The sequence below is a fragment of the Petaurus breviceps genome, unplaced genomic scaffold, assembly GCF_028583685.1.
Source record: "Petaurus breviceps papuanus isolate PSGF00001 unplaced genomic scaffold, PetGlider_PUasm1.0 140, whole genome shotgun sequence".
NCBI classification, from domain to species: Eukaryota; Metazoa; Chordata; class Mammalia; order Diprotodontia; family Petauridae; genus Petaurus; species Petaurus breviceps.
This window is the reverse complement of record NW_027185698.1, coordinates 17,042,073-17,055,928: the sequence shown is the minus strand read 5'-3', so window position 1 is coordinate 17,055,928 and position 13,856 is coordinate 17,042,073. Positions and strand designations below refer to the sequence as shown.

The following is a 13,856-nucleotide window of genomic DNA, read 5'->3' as shown; positions in this document are numbered from 1 at the left end:
TTAGCATCGACCAGGGCCTGGTCAATCCAATAGTAGGAAGTCCCATTTGGTATATAAGAAACCATCCTGCCCACAAGAAGTTTATGATCTAGTAGGAAGTCTCACTCAGCAGAGAATTCACTATCCCTGTCCACAAAGAGATTATGATCAAATAGAAAGTACCATTTAGTATATAACACTTTTCCTGCCCACAAGGAGCTTATGATTTCATAGGAGGTATCCATTGGTTCATGACACTTGTCCAGCTTGCTAAGCAGAGGAGCAGCTACGCCAGCGGCTATGGAAGGATGCAGCTCCCTCCTATCACTAGCCCAGTAACATAAGAACTTGATTCTTCTCTTCCTGCTTATACAAAAGTTCACTATGTAGAATTTTTCCTATATGGAATACGATTCAGGGAACAAAATCTGTATCCAGATCTCCTATAGTCATGCCAGTAACTCAGAAATCCCTTAAGGCAGATTTTCTCAAATTCCAGGGTTGAGAAGCAGGATGGTGTAGTAGAAGAAAATGACTGAATCTGGAGCCGAAAGATCTGGCTAGTAAAGGGTTATGTAGTCAGAGGCAAGTCACTTACTTCCCTCTGTGTTTCAGTTTTCCCTTCTGTTAAACAGCATAATAATATTCATCCTACCTAGCTCATGGGTGCCAGTAGCATCAGGTAAAATAATGTTCATAAAGTGCTTCATAAACCATGAAGCACTATAGCTGTCACCTAGTCTTGTTACAAGAAGCTCATTCCCCAATTTACCAACTGTATAGTAAGAAAAATCCACAGAGTGAGTAGGTGTTCACTGAGGAGTACCAGTAACAGCTGTGTACGACTCAAGTCACAAAATCTGATTCATCTTATGAACATAAACAACACACACACAGAATTTTAATTTGGTTGTATCTAGGGCTCTGAATTTGCCCAATGTTAACAGTAATATAACATGACTATTTGGCCGAATGATGCAATTGCTTAGAAACTAGGTTAAAGACAAAGCATCTGGAATATTGGGTGTTGTTCTAGCTACCACCTTTAAAGAAGGGCTTTGACCAGTGGGAGCACTTCCAGAGAAGGGTCACCACAATGGTCAAAGGACTGGAGACTGACCATGTTCTGAAGTGGAAAGAGAAGGTTCATTAGAGTTGCAGGGGAAATTGAGAGCTATCATCAGGAGCTGATCAATAACAAAAGGCTCATTCCACTAGAATTAGGACCAAGGGCATATTTTAACTCACTCTGAAGGGAAAACTCCCAATTAGAGCTGCCCAAAAGTGAAACAGGCTGCCTCATGAGGAATCTGGCTTCACTGGAGCTTTTCCTGCAAAGCCTGGATGACCACTTGTCAAGGAGAGTGGATTCCTCAGGTCCCTTTCAACTCTGTGGTCCAGGGGGCTACCTTTTGCCTGACCCAGTCACTGGCACATGTACTACTAAGCAAGTAGACGACATGAAAGTAGCTCTCAAGGCCTAAAAGTCACGAGGAAAAGAAATAAAGGAGGAGTCAAACATCTTCATACAACTGTGCTAAAAGTGATTTATCCTAGAAATGTCTGGCTCTCTGTATTAAGCTTTATGGGACAAAGGTGCGACAAGGCTTATAAAGGTTATTATGGCTTCCTTATCTACCTTACAGGACTGTTCAGAAAAAAGTGCTAAATAAGTATAAATTACCATTATTATTAGTTACCATTATCATTATTTTTTGGATGGGAAAGGATACAGACCTGTGATTTCATAAGTTTGGGAATCCCCTCAACCAAGACAGGTCAATGGCTCATCTTTGTGCCAGAGGCAGATCTTGAACCCAAGGCTTTGTGAACTGTGAAGTCAGACCTCTCTACTATTCCACACTGTCTCTCCATTACCATTATAATGTTGTCCTTGGAGTTGCTGAGGAACATGTGGGATTTGTATTCTAACAAGAGAGCACTACATTGAAATTTTAGTCCCTGACACTTACTTGCCATATTACTTTGTCTTGAAGAAGACTGTCTTAGGAAAAATAGTGAATGCAAAGGAATGTTACCATGCTATTCCACCATTATATTCATATTTACATAAAGATCTTGGCTTGGGGGTGACTAGATGGCCCAGTGAATAGAGCAGCAGCCCTGGAGTCAGGAGGACCTGAGTTCAAATTCGGCCTCAGACCCTTAACACTTACTAGCTGTGTGACCTTGGGCAAGTCACTTAACCCCAATTGCCCTGCCTTCCCCCCTCCAAAAAGCAAAAAGAGAGAGAGAGAGACAGAGAGATCTTGGCTTGTAAAATCAGAGATTTATGATGCTGAAAATTTCAACTGCCATTAGTAATAGTAATAATAATGATGGAAATTTTTACAATGATCTGCAATATGGACTATTTGAAATTCTGAAAGGTTCTAACTTCTTATTCTAATTCTGTCCCTAAAATGTCCCTTCTAGGACATGAAACTAATAGTTTTGCATACACACACACTCACACTCACACTCACTGGCTTTCACAGACTTTGATGAAGCTTTGAATTCATGTTACACCACATTCCTTATGCTGAAAATAGAATGCGGGAAATTATTTCTTGCAAAGTCATTTCTTCCTTCCATGCTGAAAATTAGTACAGAGGGACTTATCTTGTAACCAGCATGTGTTTTGAATTTTAAAACATACCTGTTGATTTCAGATAAGAAAATAGGCAAGGCTTTCAAAATTCCTTTGAATGCTAAGTAGGGAAAACCAACCTGATAACAGGATTAATGTTATTAAAATGTTTAAAAGATTGCAGAATGAAAGGACTTGAGGGAAAAAGACATGAAAGTGGAAAGAAGAAACAAGAACTTGGTAGAAAAGTAGAAAACAGACAGGAGGATATAGAACTGAAAAGGGAGAAGAGAATTAGCAGAGAAAATCCAGAAAAGCAGAGCACAGGAGAAACTGTAAACAGGATGACAAGGGACAATGAAAACAAGGACTGTGAAGTTTTCCCCAAAGATGGACTCCAGAAAAAGCAGCCTGGTACATCCTTTGTCTCTATGTCTAGCTGATATCAGCAAATCACTGAGTAGTTACAGAGAGTTAAAAATATCCAACTTAAGAAAAATATACAACCATTTGTGCTTATTGCACACTTACCTGCAAAATAAAAGCCGGTACAGGGTGAGGTTCTCCCCTCCTCTGCTCATTTCCTGCCTCCCTTCTTTGTTCTCTCCTTCAAGGTCCAGCAAAAGTACCATGTCCTTCATGAAACCTCCCCTGATTCCCACTCCACTCACCCATCTAAAAGGGTTCTGCCTCTTTCCCCATTCTTAGAGTATTTACCTTAGAATAAGGAATTTTAACCTAGGCTCCACAAAGACATCCTGCCCTCCCCTGTTCCCCCAACCAAGGGAATTACAGATAGATTTCATGGGGTTTGTAAAGTTGGAAGAGACAAAAAATTACACCTTTATTTTTACTAACCTATAACTGAAATTCCTTCAGTTATTTAAAAACATCATTCTGAATAGGGGTCTTTTAGGCTCCACCAAACTACCAAAAAGGGGTCCATGACATGCAAAAAAAAAAAAAAGAGCATATCCTGGAATGTTTTACCTGAATCTCCCCTTTTCCCCCTGTCATAATTCTACTTTGTATTAGAGGTTTTTATCTTAACCACACACCTCCCTTTAGACAATAAGCTCCTTAAGGGCAAGAATTGTGTCATTTTTCATCCTTGTATTAGCACAGAGCATTTTGCACAGTATATAGGTCCTTAATAAATATTTGTTGAATTGAATTGAATTAAAATAATAACTACAGCCCATATGTTAGTTGAAAAGACAAGTAGGAACTAATAGAACATCAAAATGAGAAATAAAGTTTTTTTCATCTTCCCTACTTCTGTGCTTCCCAGAAGACAACTACCCTAAAAAGGAAAGACCCCCCAGCAATCCTCCAGAGCAGAGGTGGGGGAACCTGCAACCTTGAGGCCACATGTGGCCTTCTAGGTCCTTGGATGTGGCCATTTGACTGAGTCAAAGTTTTACAGAACAAATCCTTTTATTAAGGGAAAGAGAAGAATCAGGAGAGTTGTAGGGGAAAATGAGAACTGCCATCAAGTAACTGAGGGACTGATAATACAAAAGGTGACTGGTTCATTCTACTAGAATTAAGACCAATGGAATCACTCTGAAGGGAAAACTTCCAATTACAGCTGTCCAAAAGTGAAATAGGCTGCCTTGTGTGAGACCACATGTGGTATTGAGACCACAGGTTCCCCACCTCTGCTCCAGAGTATCTTGAATTTCCCAAACACCAATATGGAACTTACAGGTACTCCAGGTGAAAGAGACCAGCAAAAGCATCATCTCGTATAACTGTGAATGAGTTAGAATTCAGCAAACTGAAAGAAAGCCAAAGACAGTCCTATTAACAGCATGGTTATGTCCTTTCTGCTTATTACTGAACCCATCAGCTGACTTCTTGTGTCACTTCATAATTGGTAGGAAGAGATACTGTTTTTCTGGGAATGACAGGACAATCCCAACACTTAAAGATCAATGGAGGAAAATAACTCCTTGGATTCTTTTATCACCCTTTTTTCTAGTAATGCTAATCACAGAATGTTTTCACCCTGTAGTTGTTCATTGAATATTATTTGATGTTCCTCAACATAATTTAAAATCACTGTAGAGCCATATTCAACTAAACTGTAGGGGAAAGATCTCTGAATGAGGAATGAAATGACATGGGCACTAATTCCCATTATACTACTTACTTTGTGACCTTGGGGAACATACCTCTCTAGCTCTCAGTCTTCTCATATACAAATACAAGATAATATAACTCCAGCCCACTTCACAAGGTCATTGTGAAGCTCAAAGGAGATCCATAAGATCAGGGAATTTAGAGCTGGGATTTTAAAGATCACCTAATGGATGTATAAGAGTAAACCACGAAGTACATAAAAATGTAAGTGGTGCAGTGGACAGAGTTCTGGGGCTGGAGTCAGGAAGATTCATCCTGAGTTCAAATCTAGCTTTGGACACTTTATTAGCTGTGTGACCCTGAGTAAGAAAGTTAACCCTTTTTGCCTCAGTTATTTCATCTGTAAAATGAGTTGGAGGGGTGGCTAGGTGGTGCAGTGAATAGAGCACTGACCCTGGAGTCAGGAGGACCTGAGTTTAAATATGGCCTCAGATACTTAACACAAAAAACTAGCCATGTGACCTTGGGCAAGTCACTTAATCCCAATTGCCCTACCTTTCCCTCTCCAAAAAGAAAAAAAAATGAGTTGGAGATGGAAATGGCAAACTACTCCAGTATCTTTTCCAAGAAAACCCCAAATGAGGTGAATTTAGTTTTCAGTATCACTATTTTGGATACAACCTGAAAATGTGGTAATTATCCTTATTAAAGAAAAACTTCTTTAAAAAATTCTACACAAAATTGAAGTTGTGATTAATTTTAAAAATTGCACACTTAATTATTTTTACACATAAAGTCTATATCCTTGCCAGGAAGATGTATGATTTTCTTTTATATTTCAACTTGAAAATCAGTTACATATTCATTCTTTTCCTAGTTTCCTCTAATACTTCACAGAATTCTAGTTTCCATCAAGACACAAAACGGTAACTAAAGAAAGTCTGCTATAGTGGAAAGATCACATATTTAAAGTCTCCTAAATCTCATACTAACTGTATAACCTTGAGTAAAGAACTTAACCTCTCTGTGACTCAAGTTACTAGCTATGTGACTTTTTTGAAAAAAAAAATTTAATCTTTCTGGGCCTCGGTTTCCCTAATCTGCAAAATGGTGATAGTATAATAGATAATGCTTACTCTACCTATCCCACAGGGATCAAAGGAGACATAGATATAAATAATAATACCTGATATTTATACAGTGTTTTACATACATTGTTCCTTATGGCCCTTAGGACAATCCTTCTCACATTAGAAGTTCCCACTCTGGCAACCTCTCCCTCTAATCAGCTGGTTCCTCTCAGAACCCCCATTTTAAGGAGGATGATCAGTCCAAACTTGCCTTCATTCCTTTCCAAGACAAACTCCTGACTTATCTCCTAAGGACTTTCTCTATCATGCCATAAACCTCATGGAAGCTCACTCCAGTCTAGAGCTACTTCTCACATTGGAAGTACCCTCCACCTCTGAGACATCTCTCTCTGGTTGCCTTCTTCCCCATTCTTTTTAGCTTTTTTTTAAGCAATTGGGGTTAAGTAACTTGCTTAAGGTTACATGGCCAGGTGTTTCTGGGTGGGTGCTAAGTGTCTGAGCCCCGATTCAATCCCAGGTCATTCCGACTCTGGGGCTGGTGCTCTTACTTGCTGTGCTACCTGGCGGCCCCTTCAGCTTCTTTTTAATGTGTTGTCTTCCCTTATTAGAGAGTAAGTTTCTTGAGGCCAGGGACTGTCTTTCCTTCTGCTTATATTTTTATTTGCTGCACTTAGCACAATGTCTGCCTGGCACAAGATAAAGGCTCAATAAATACTCATTAACTTGGTTTGTTGACTTATTAAGTGCTTGCTGTGTGATGAACTAAATCCCTCCAATCTATCTCTTTGATTTTAAAGATGAGAGAGCTGAGGCTCAGAGAGGTTAAGTGATTTTCCTCAGGTCACACAGATATGAAATGGGATTTGAATTCAGGCCTTCACCTGGTCTCAGACTTCAAAGCCAATGTACTTTCTACTGTACACTCCCTACTTAACCTCCTCTCAAGTTAAGTAATAGCTGACATCAATACAGCTTTGTATATAATACCTCATATATTATAGCCTTACATGTTCATACTGGAGATGTTATGATTCCTATTTTTCATAGAGAAATTGGACTAATATGTCATGTGGTGAGATCCAGGTCATATTGTCAGTGACAGAGTCAGGATTCAAATATGTATCTTCTGGCTCCAAATTCAGTGTTCCCCACACTGCTGCTTTGTAAATTATGAAACATTTTATAAATGTGTATCTATGCCTAGATAAGGTATGATATTTAGAGACTACCAAATTAAGAATTTATGATCAAAGAAAATAAATAAAAATCAGAATGCAACACTAAGTCGTTAATTTATACTCATTCATGATTAATGCCTTTATTCCTAAAATCTATCCATTTTAATATCAAATAAGATAGAGTATGTGAAAATAATTTGTAAAATATTAGGTGATCTATAAAGATAAGAGATTTTCATTATAATTATCAACAGTAAGATGCCAGGTTCATTATTTTAGTTTTCTTTCCTTTGTAGTTTTTAACACAATGAACGTGTGTACCAGTGATTATATTTTTTTTAAATTTACTCTTGAAAGTTATTCTTGTTATTTTAAAAAGTTTTCATCGTTAAGCAACATAAAGTGAGTATCAGAGCACAGCACTGGGTATAATGTGTAGTCCCTAGGGGAGCATTGACCAGGTCCATAAACAGTTTTGCACTCATTATGGGTATATAACAATGTAAGTGACCTCAAGAGGTGGGGGGGGGGAGCATGAGAGAGCTTTGAAGGAGATTGATAGCTGGGTTTTCAGGGATCCTCAGATAAGGCTATTCCCCCAGACTCTACCATTTACAAAAGGCCCTCAGAGATGGCCTTTCAGCCCACTCCAACACAGAGATCTAAAAAATAAAGTAAGGGAATAAGGGAGCCGTACTTGGAGGTCACACTAAATCCTCCTTTTGACTTTGCCTTTTCAATGTGCACACTATTGCTAGAGGCATTTGGGGGCAGTCAGAGGAAGAAAATATTGGAGTAAAGATCTATAAACTAAGGGGGAGGGGCAAAAAATAGTTCCAAACAAATTTATGTGGCCCCAAGGAAGGAAGAAAGGAAAGAATGAAAGAGATCACAGTGGACATGCTGTACACAGACTCTACTTGTCAAGTTAAGCCTGTTTGATTGATGGGTGCTGAACACCAGAGGAGAGAGGGAGAGGCTAACACAGGGGCAGGGATTGAAGAGGGAACAATAAACGTATTTGGGACGTTTCCATACTTACAGCAATTGCAAGGAAGGCAGATGAGAAAACATTCGGTCCTTGATTTCAGAAAATGTTCCATTTACCAGGCTCCTAAAAGGAGGAAGAAAAAGGCCAACAACCCCCAAGAACAAACTCTAGCATTCTCCAAAAGCATGCTGGGCAGTGCAGGAAGTTTGTACCACCCCTAACTGCTACCACCTTTGCCTCATTTCCTTCTACTTTACAGTGAGGACATTCATGGAGTTCCCTGGGAGATTCAGTGGGAAAATAGAAAAGTAAGCAAAGGGTTGGTGGATTTGATCAAAGCTTAGAAAACCAAGTCTCAGATAATTCAAGTCAACTTCCTAATCTTTGGTGGTTGAGCTGAAATGATCTAGATAACTACTCCAATCCTGCCCTTGAATTTCTTTGTATAGATACAAACTTTCAGTTGGGGAACCTGTGATTTCTATAGTGCAAGAAAATACTGGTATGCAAACTCCCTCTCTTTAAGCCCATTAGCAATTTCTAAGAGAGGGAGAGAAGTGAAGTGGACAGGCCAATGTTCACACAACACGACTATGTGTCAGAAACTGAACTCAATGTTTTCCAGACACCCAATCAGGCATGATATTTTGGCAGGCTCCTCATAGATTAGACAGGAGATAGAGACTGAAACCATGTTAACACTAGGTACAGTGATCTCCTGAGTAAGGGCACTCTTATTACCAAGGTACATTGGAATCTCTGCAACCTATAGTCTTAGAAAGTTTCCTAGGACAGTAAGAGGCTAAAATGACTTGCCCAGGATCACACAGCCAGTCTGTGTCAGAGGTAATCCAGGTCTCCTTGGTTCCTAGGCCAGTTCTTGAACCATTACAACATGCTGCCTCTCCATTCAATCTTAATGTTAGTAAATAGCAAAACTCCAGAGTTACTACTTGCTGGGGAAAGATTTGAAGAATGATGAAAGCAGAGCTAATTAAATGAGGAAACTTGATCAGACTAAGCCATGAAAGCTTCGAAAGGGCTAAGGACACCTGAACTGGTGTGTTGTGGGTGGCAAAACTATCTGTTAGGTAAAATAGCCCATGTTAAGTCCAAAGACCTTGGGTCCATTTTGGTCACCAGGTGAACTTGACTTAGTCCCTTACCTATCCTACCTTATTCTTCCTCACCTGAAGTTTGGAGAAGCTGTTTAGAGACTGACAATATAAAGAAATCCAAGTGACATAGAGGTCACAGTCAACTTTAAAGAAGTTGGTCAAGATTGCTCATCACAACAGGCCTCTGCTCTCTACTGGCCCAACACTGGTCAGAGGAAGAAACACCTTTGCCTACCTATTATCCAAACTTAAAAAATCTTAGCTCCCAGCTGCATGCTGGGGACCTCCTCCAAGAGCAAGAGAAGGTATGCTGGACACTGACAGCCTGGCATCCCTGGAATCCTCTGTCTCTCTGCTTCAGCCCCTATCCAAGGTCCACAGGCCCTTTGTCAAGTAAGCTATTTGAGCAGGAAATGATCTTCATTCCTGAGGGAATACTTGTTCATAACCACTAGGTTCTCCTACCTATGGGGCTTGAGATCAATGGATTCAAGTGACTGAATGAAACCCTGCCAAGGAGGTGGGGAAACACCACCAACTTTCTCTAGCCCAGGAAAGGCAGACAACTTCAAGGGCTGGGCTGAAGAAATAGACAAACCCTGGTAAAGGAGGCAAGTCAGCACTCCACCTGGACATTTGGCCACCTACTCCACGTTTCCCCTGCCCCTTCAGGTGCCGCCGCCCCCCCCCCCCCCCCCCCCTTTCAGGAGGCGCCCCCCCCCCCCCCCCCCCCACGTGAAAGAGTCTACTTTGGGGCACTCTCAGGACTTTTAGCTTCATCTAACCAACCTTTGGCACCTGAAAGCTGGTAAAAAGCAGCCCAGGAATAACACACGAAGATACTCACCTTTACACAGGCACTCAGAGCTACTCACCAAACACACACACATTCACACACACACACACACACACACATACACACACACACTAGTATAGACACACTACTTAGCAACTTGTCGTCCGGTCGCCAGGGTCCATGATCGTGCGGTAAGCTCCCACCTGGGGGGCCTTCCCACCCCAGCCCTTGTTCTTCCTCCCTCCCTCCACACGCCCTCTCCCCAATCTCTAGAGTACCCCCCGATCCACGCCCCACTGCCCCCACAGAAAGTAAAGGAAGACACAAAGGCTATGGGGGTGGGGAGAGGAGAAAGGGGGGAAGAAAGAGGGGAGAGGTTGGGGGTCTGGTCCCGAGGCACCTTCGCGCAGGAGGCAAGTCCCAGAGGAGGGAGTGGGGGTGACGAGAGGGAGGAGGGAGTTAAGAGGAGGTTCCACTCACAAGGAGCTGATGTCACCCGGGACGATCCTGGGCACCCAGGAGGAGCCGACGCAGATGATGGACTCCTTGGTGCAGCTGCAAGTGGCCGGACAGCGGACCAGCCGCCTCACCTGGGCGCGCTGCAGCAGGCACGCGGCGGCCAGTAGCAGCAGCAGCAGCGAGCCGCCGCCGCCGCCGCCGCAGCCCCTCAGCAGAGCCATGCCCCGGCCGCTGGCCCCTGCGCCCGGGCGCTGCCGCCGCCGCGGCCGCCGCTGCTCAGGATGCTGCCGACGCTGCAGCCGCACCCGCTCACGCTGTCTCTGCTGCTGCCGCCGCCGCCGCTGCTGCTGCTGTTACTCGAGGGATGGAAGCAGCCGGTGTGGGAGCCGGAGCCGCAGCCGGGCAGCATGCTGCTCCCCGGCCCCCACCCCGACGCTGCCTCTGTCTCCCAGCTATGCTTCGGCGATAGCCAAGGCTCTGGCTGCAGCTGGGAGGGAGGCGGCTCGCGCTGCTGCTGCTGCGGCGGCCGCTGGGGCTGCTGCTGCTGCTGCTAGGTCTGCTGCTGATCTTGCTTGCTGAACTGACTCCTTCCTGACATCAGCACTTTAGCTGCAGCCCTTCTGGCCAATGCATAATGTATTAAGGGCGCCTTTCTAAAAGTGGGGGTGGGGTGAAGGTGTTTTAGTTAGTTTTTTTTTTTTTTAATCCCCTAAGAGTGAGAGTTCAGAGTTAGCTTCATGCCCTGGTCTCTTCTCTCCAACTCCCTCCATCTTCACCATCTCATACCCAACCAGTCCCTTCAATCTGCTTCTGGAACTCCAGGAGGTGGAAAGAGAAGAGTGGCTGACCTTGGGAAGGAAGAACTGGGTACCTTTGGGAGAAAAGAAAGAGGGTAGTGTTCCCCTTTCTACCTTCCCATTGCCACTCAGACTTGTCTCAGGATTGAGAACTAGAAGGGGCCTCAAAGGTCTTCTAGTTCATTTTACTGAAGAACAAAATGAGGCTCAGAGATGTTAAAGGACTTGTCCAGGGTCACTTCTTAGGTCAGGCTTCCCCCACCATCTGCTAAAGGAAGTTGGAAGATACCTGGTTTTGTTTTTGGTTTTTTTTTTTTGTCTTGGGAGTATGGAGGAGGCTTTGGGGTTTTTTGTTTTGTTTTGTTTTTTGCTTTTTGGAGGGGGGAGGGCAGGAAAATTGGGTTAAGTGACTTGCCCAAGGTCACAGGGCTAGTTTTTTGCATAGTGTCTGAGGCCGGATTTGACTCAGGTCCTCCTGACTCCAGGGCCGGTGCTCTACTCACTGCTCTACCTAGCCACCCCAAGGAAGATACCTGATACAGTTCAGGGGATGGTAAATTTTTAGAATTGGAAGGGACTTAATGAGTCATCACAGTCTAATGATATAATAAATGTTAAATTGCTCTAGAAGCATAAGTAATTATCCAGACCAAATCTTTCACTTAACAGATAAAGGAAGGTGAGGCCCAGAAAATTGCAGTGACTTCTCTAAGGTCACCAGGATAGTAAGTGACAGGACTTTCCCCAGAGGTACCTATCAGTGCACCAAAGAAAGACAACTTCTCAAATTTCAGGGTATCATTGGATTTTAGAATTTGAAGGGACTTTGAAAATAGGCTAGTCCTTAATAATAATGGTAGCATTTATATAACCATTTAAAGTTTGCAAAGCACTTAAATTTTACTCATTTGATCCTCACTAGAACCCTGAGGTGTTTCTCCTATTATTATTCCCATTTTATAGAAGAGGAAACTAAAGCAGAGAGGTTAAGTGATTCACTCAGTGATTCACAACTAGGAAGTATCAAAGGCAGGATTTGAACTCAGGTCCTCCTGACTCCCAAGCACCCAGTGGGCCACCTAACCGCCTCAACATTGATATGCTAGCTTAGGAAAAACCTCAAGATACTATAAAAATGTAAGTTATTATCTAGCCCATTTCCCCGATAAGGAATCTGAGGTTTAGAAAAGTAAACTTACATGCCCAAGGTCTCCTAGATAATACTTATCAGTTCTAAAATTCAAACCTAAGTTTTCTGACTCCAAATCCAGGGTTTTCTCCATTACATCACTGGTCAAAATAGCAAGTCTCCAAAACCAAAAAAGTATATGTTTGACAAACTAAACCACCATTGGTAGGACCCTCAGTATTCAGGGATTTCATACCGGGGGTGTGTGACTAGAAGAGGAGAGATAAATGAAAATGTATGTAGGACTAGGAGGCGTCTGCAGCTAGACTCAAAGTCTATTTATACTGTATCAAATACCCCTATGCAGTTATGGCCCTGGTCAGGGAAAGGAAATTAGAGGCACCATATTTTGAGATTTTAAAAAAAGATTTCTTTAAGCAGGAAGAAATGTGAATGCCACCATTGTGGCCCTGAACACCTGACTTCTTTCTTGGTCTTCTTGGAATAGGGCCTGGAGAACAGCACAGGTTTTAAAAACACACTGGATCTATTGATGGAAAAACTCTAGCACCATAATTTGATGGGGGAAAAAATTGCTTAATTCATAGGTATATACACTTGAGTACATACACTGTTGTCCATAGTGTCAATCAGGATTTGACATGTGATTCCCAAGAGAGATAGTGAAAAATACAGCATGTCCAGTTTTCTGACTATGGATTAACTCATAGTGGGAAAGCCTAGAATATAAACTGAAACAGCCAGAATGGTGACCAATAAAAATAATTAGTCCACACCATCCAAAACACTAGAGATAAGACAGTGGCAATTACCATCTTGGTGGTAGTTCAGGACAAATGGATTTACATTTTGACATTATCATATAGAAAGTCCTTTAACAGGCAAAGCTCTATTGCCACAGGAACAACTTATCTCTAAAATAATCACTTGATCAAGTGGGACATAAATTTACTGATATGGGGCACTTCATCCTCTAAAGGCTGTGAGAGATATGGTAAGGTATTAGGTGGTATCTGGTACAGGGGCAGATCGATTCAATTCCATTTAATAAGCTTTTATTGTATGCACCTACACTGTGGTAGATGCTAAGGAATACAGAAAATATAGAAAAAGAAATAGTCCTTACCCTCATGGAGATTATATTCTTTCAGCAAGGACATAACATTCACAAAAGGAAATTCAAAGTATAAACATGATCATTGTAAGAGGAAAAAGTGCTGATAACCGGGATGATTAGGAAAGGCTTCACACAGAAGGGAGCAACTTAGCTGCATTTCTACGTAAAGCTAGGGATTTTACCAGACAAAAGTGCACTCCAGGTACAGGAGACCATTTGTCCAAAGGTACTAAGATCTATGATGGAATGTTATGGGTGGGAACAATGGTAGCTCAGTCTGATTGGATTGAAGGGTAAGTGAAAAAGGAATCACACTTTTTTAATTGGAAAAAAAATTAAGTGGGAACAACATTGTAGCGAGTTTTAAATGTCAAGTTGAAGAGTTTATATTTTATTCTAGAGGCAATTTGAAGCCATTGAAGATTTTTTAAGTAAAGAGGTAATCAGACCACACATGGTTGGAGCTCTATTTAGTAATACAAACTTGATAAACTGTGTCAAACTG

General features: G+C 42.0%; 1 protein-coding gene across 2 annotated transcripts in view; it reads right to left on the bottom strand.

Moving 5' to 3' along the window:
• Window positions 1-10,545, bottom strand: part of LGI2 (leucine rich repeat LGI family member 2) — a 43,027-nt gene extending 32,482 nt beyond the window's left edge. Inside the window, exons 1-3 of one of the 2 annotated variants that reach the window (XM_069069037.1) lie at window positions 10,309-10,545; window positions 7,966-8,037; window positions 4,278-4,349 (exon numbers count right to left, since the gene is read on the bottom strand). In XM_069069037.1, coding sequence (XP_068925138.1) covers window positions 4,278-4,349; window positions 7,966-8,037; window positions 10,309-10,508 — 344 coding nt within the window. In that variant the 5' untranslated portion in view covers window positions 10,509-10,545. The remainder of the gene's footprint in view (window positions 1-4,277; window positions 4,350-7,965; window positions 8,038-10,308) is intronic. The other variant, XM_069069045.1, reaches the window with a different exon arrangement.
• Window positions 10,546-13,856: the final 3,311 nt, after the last annotated feature.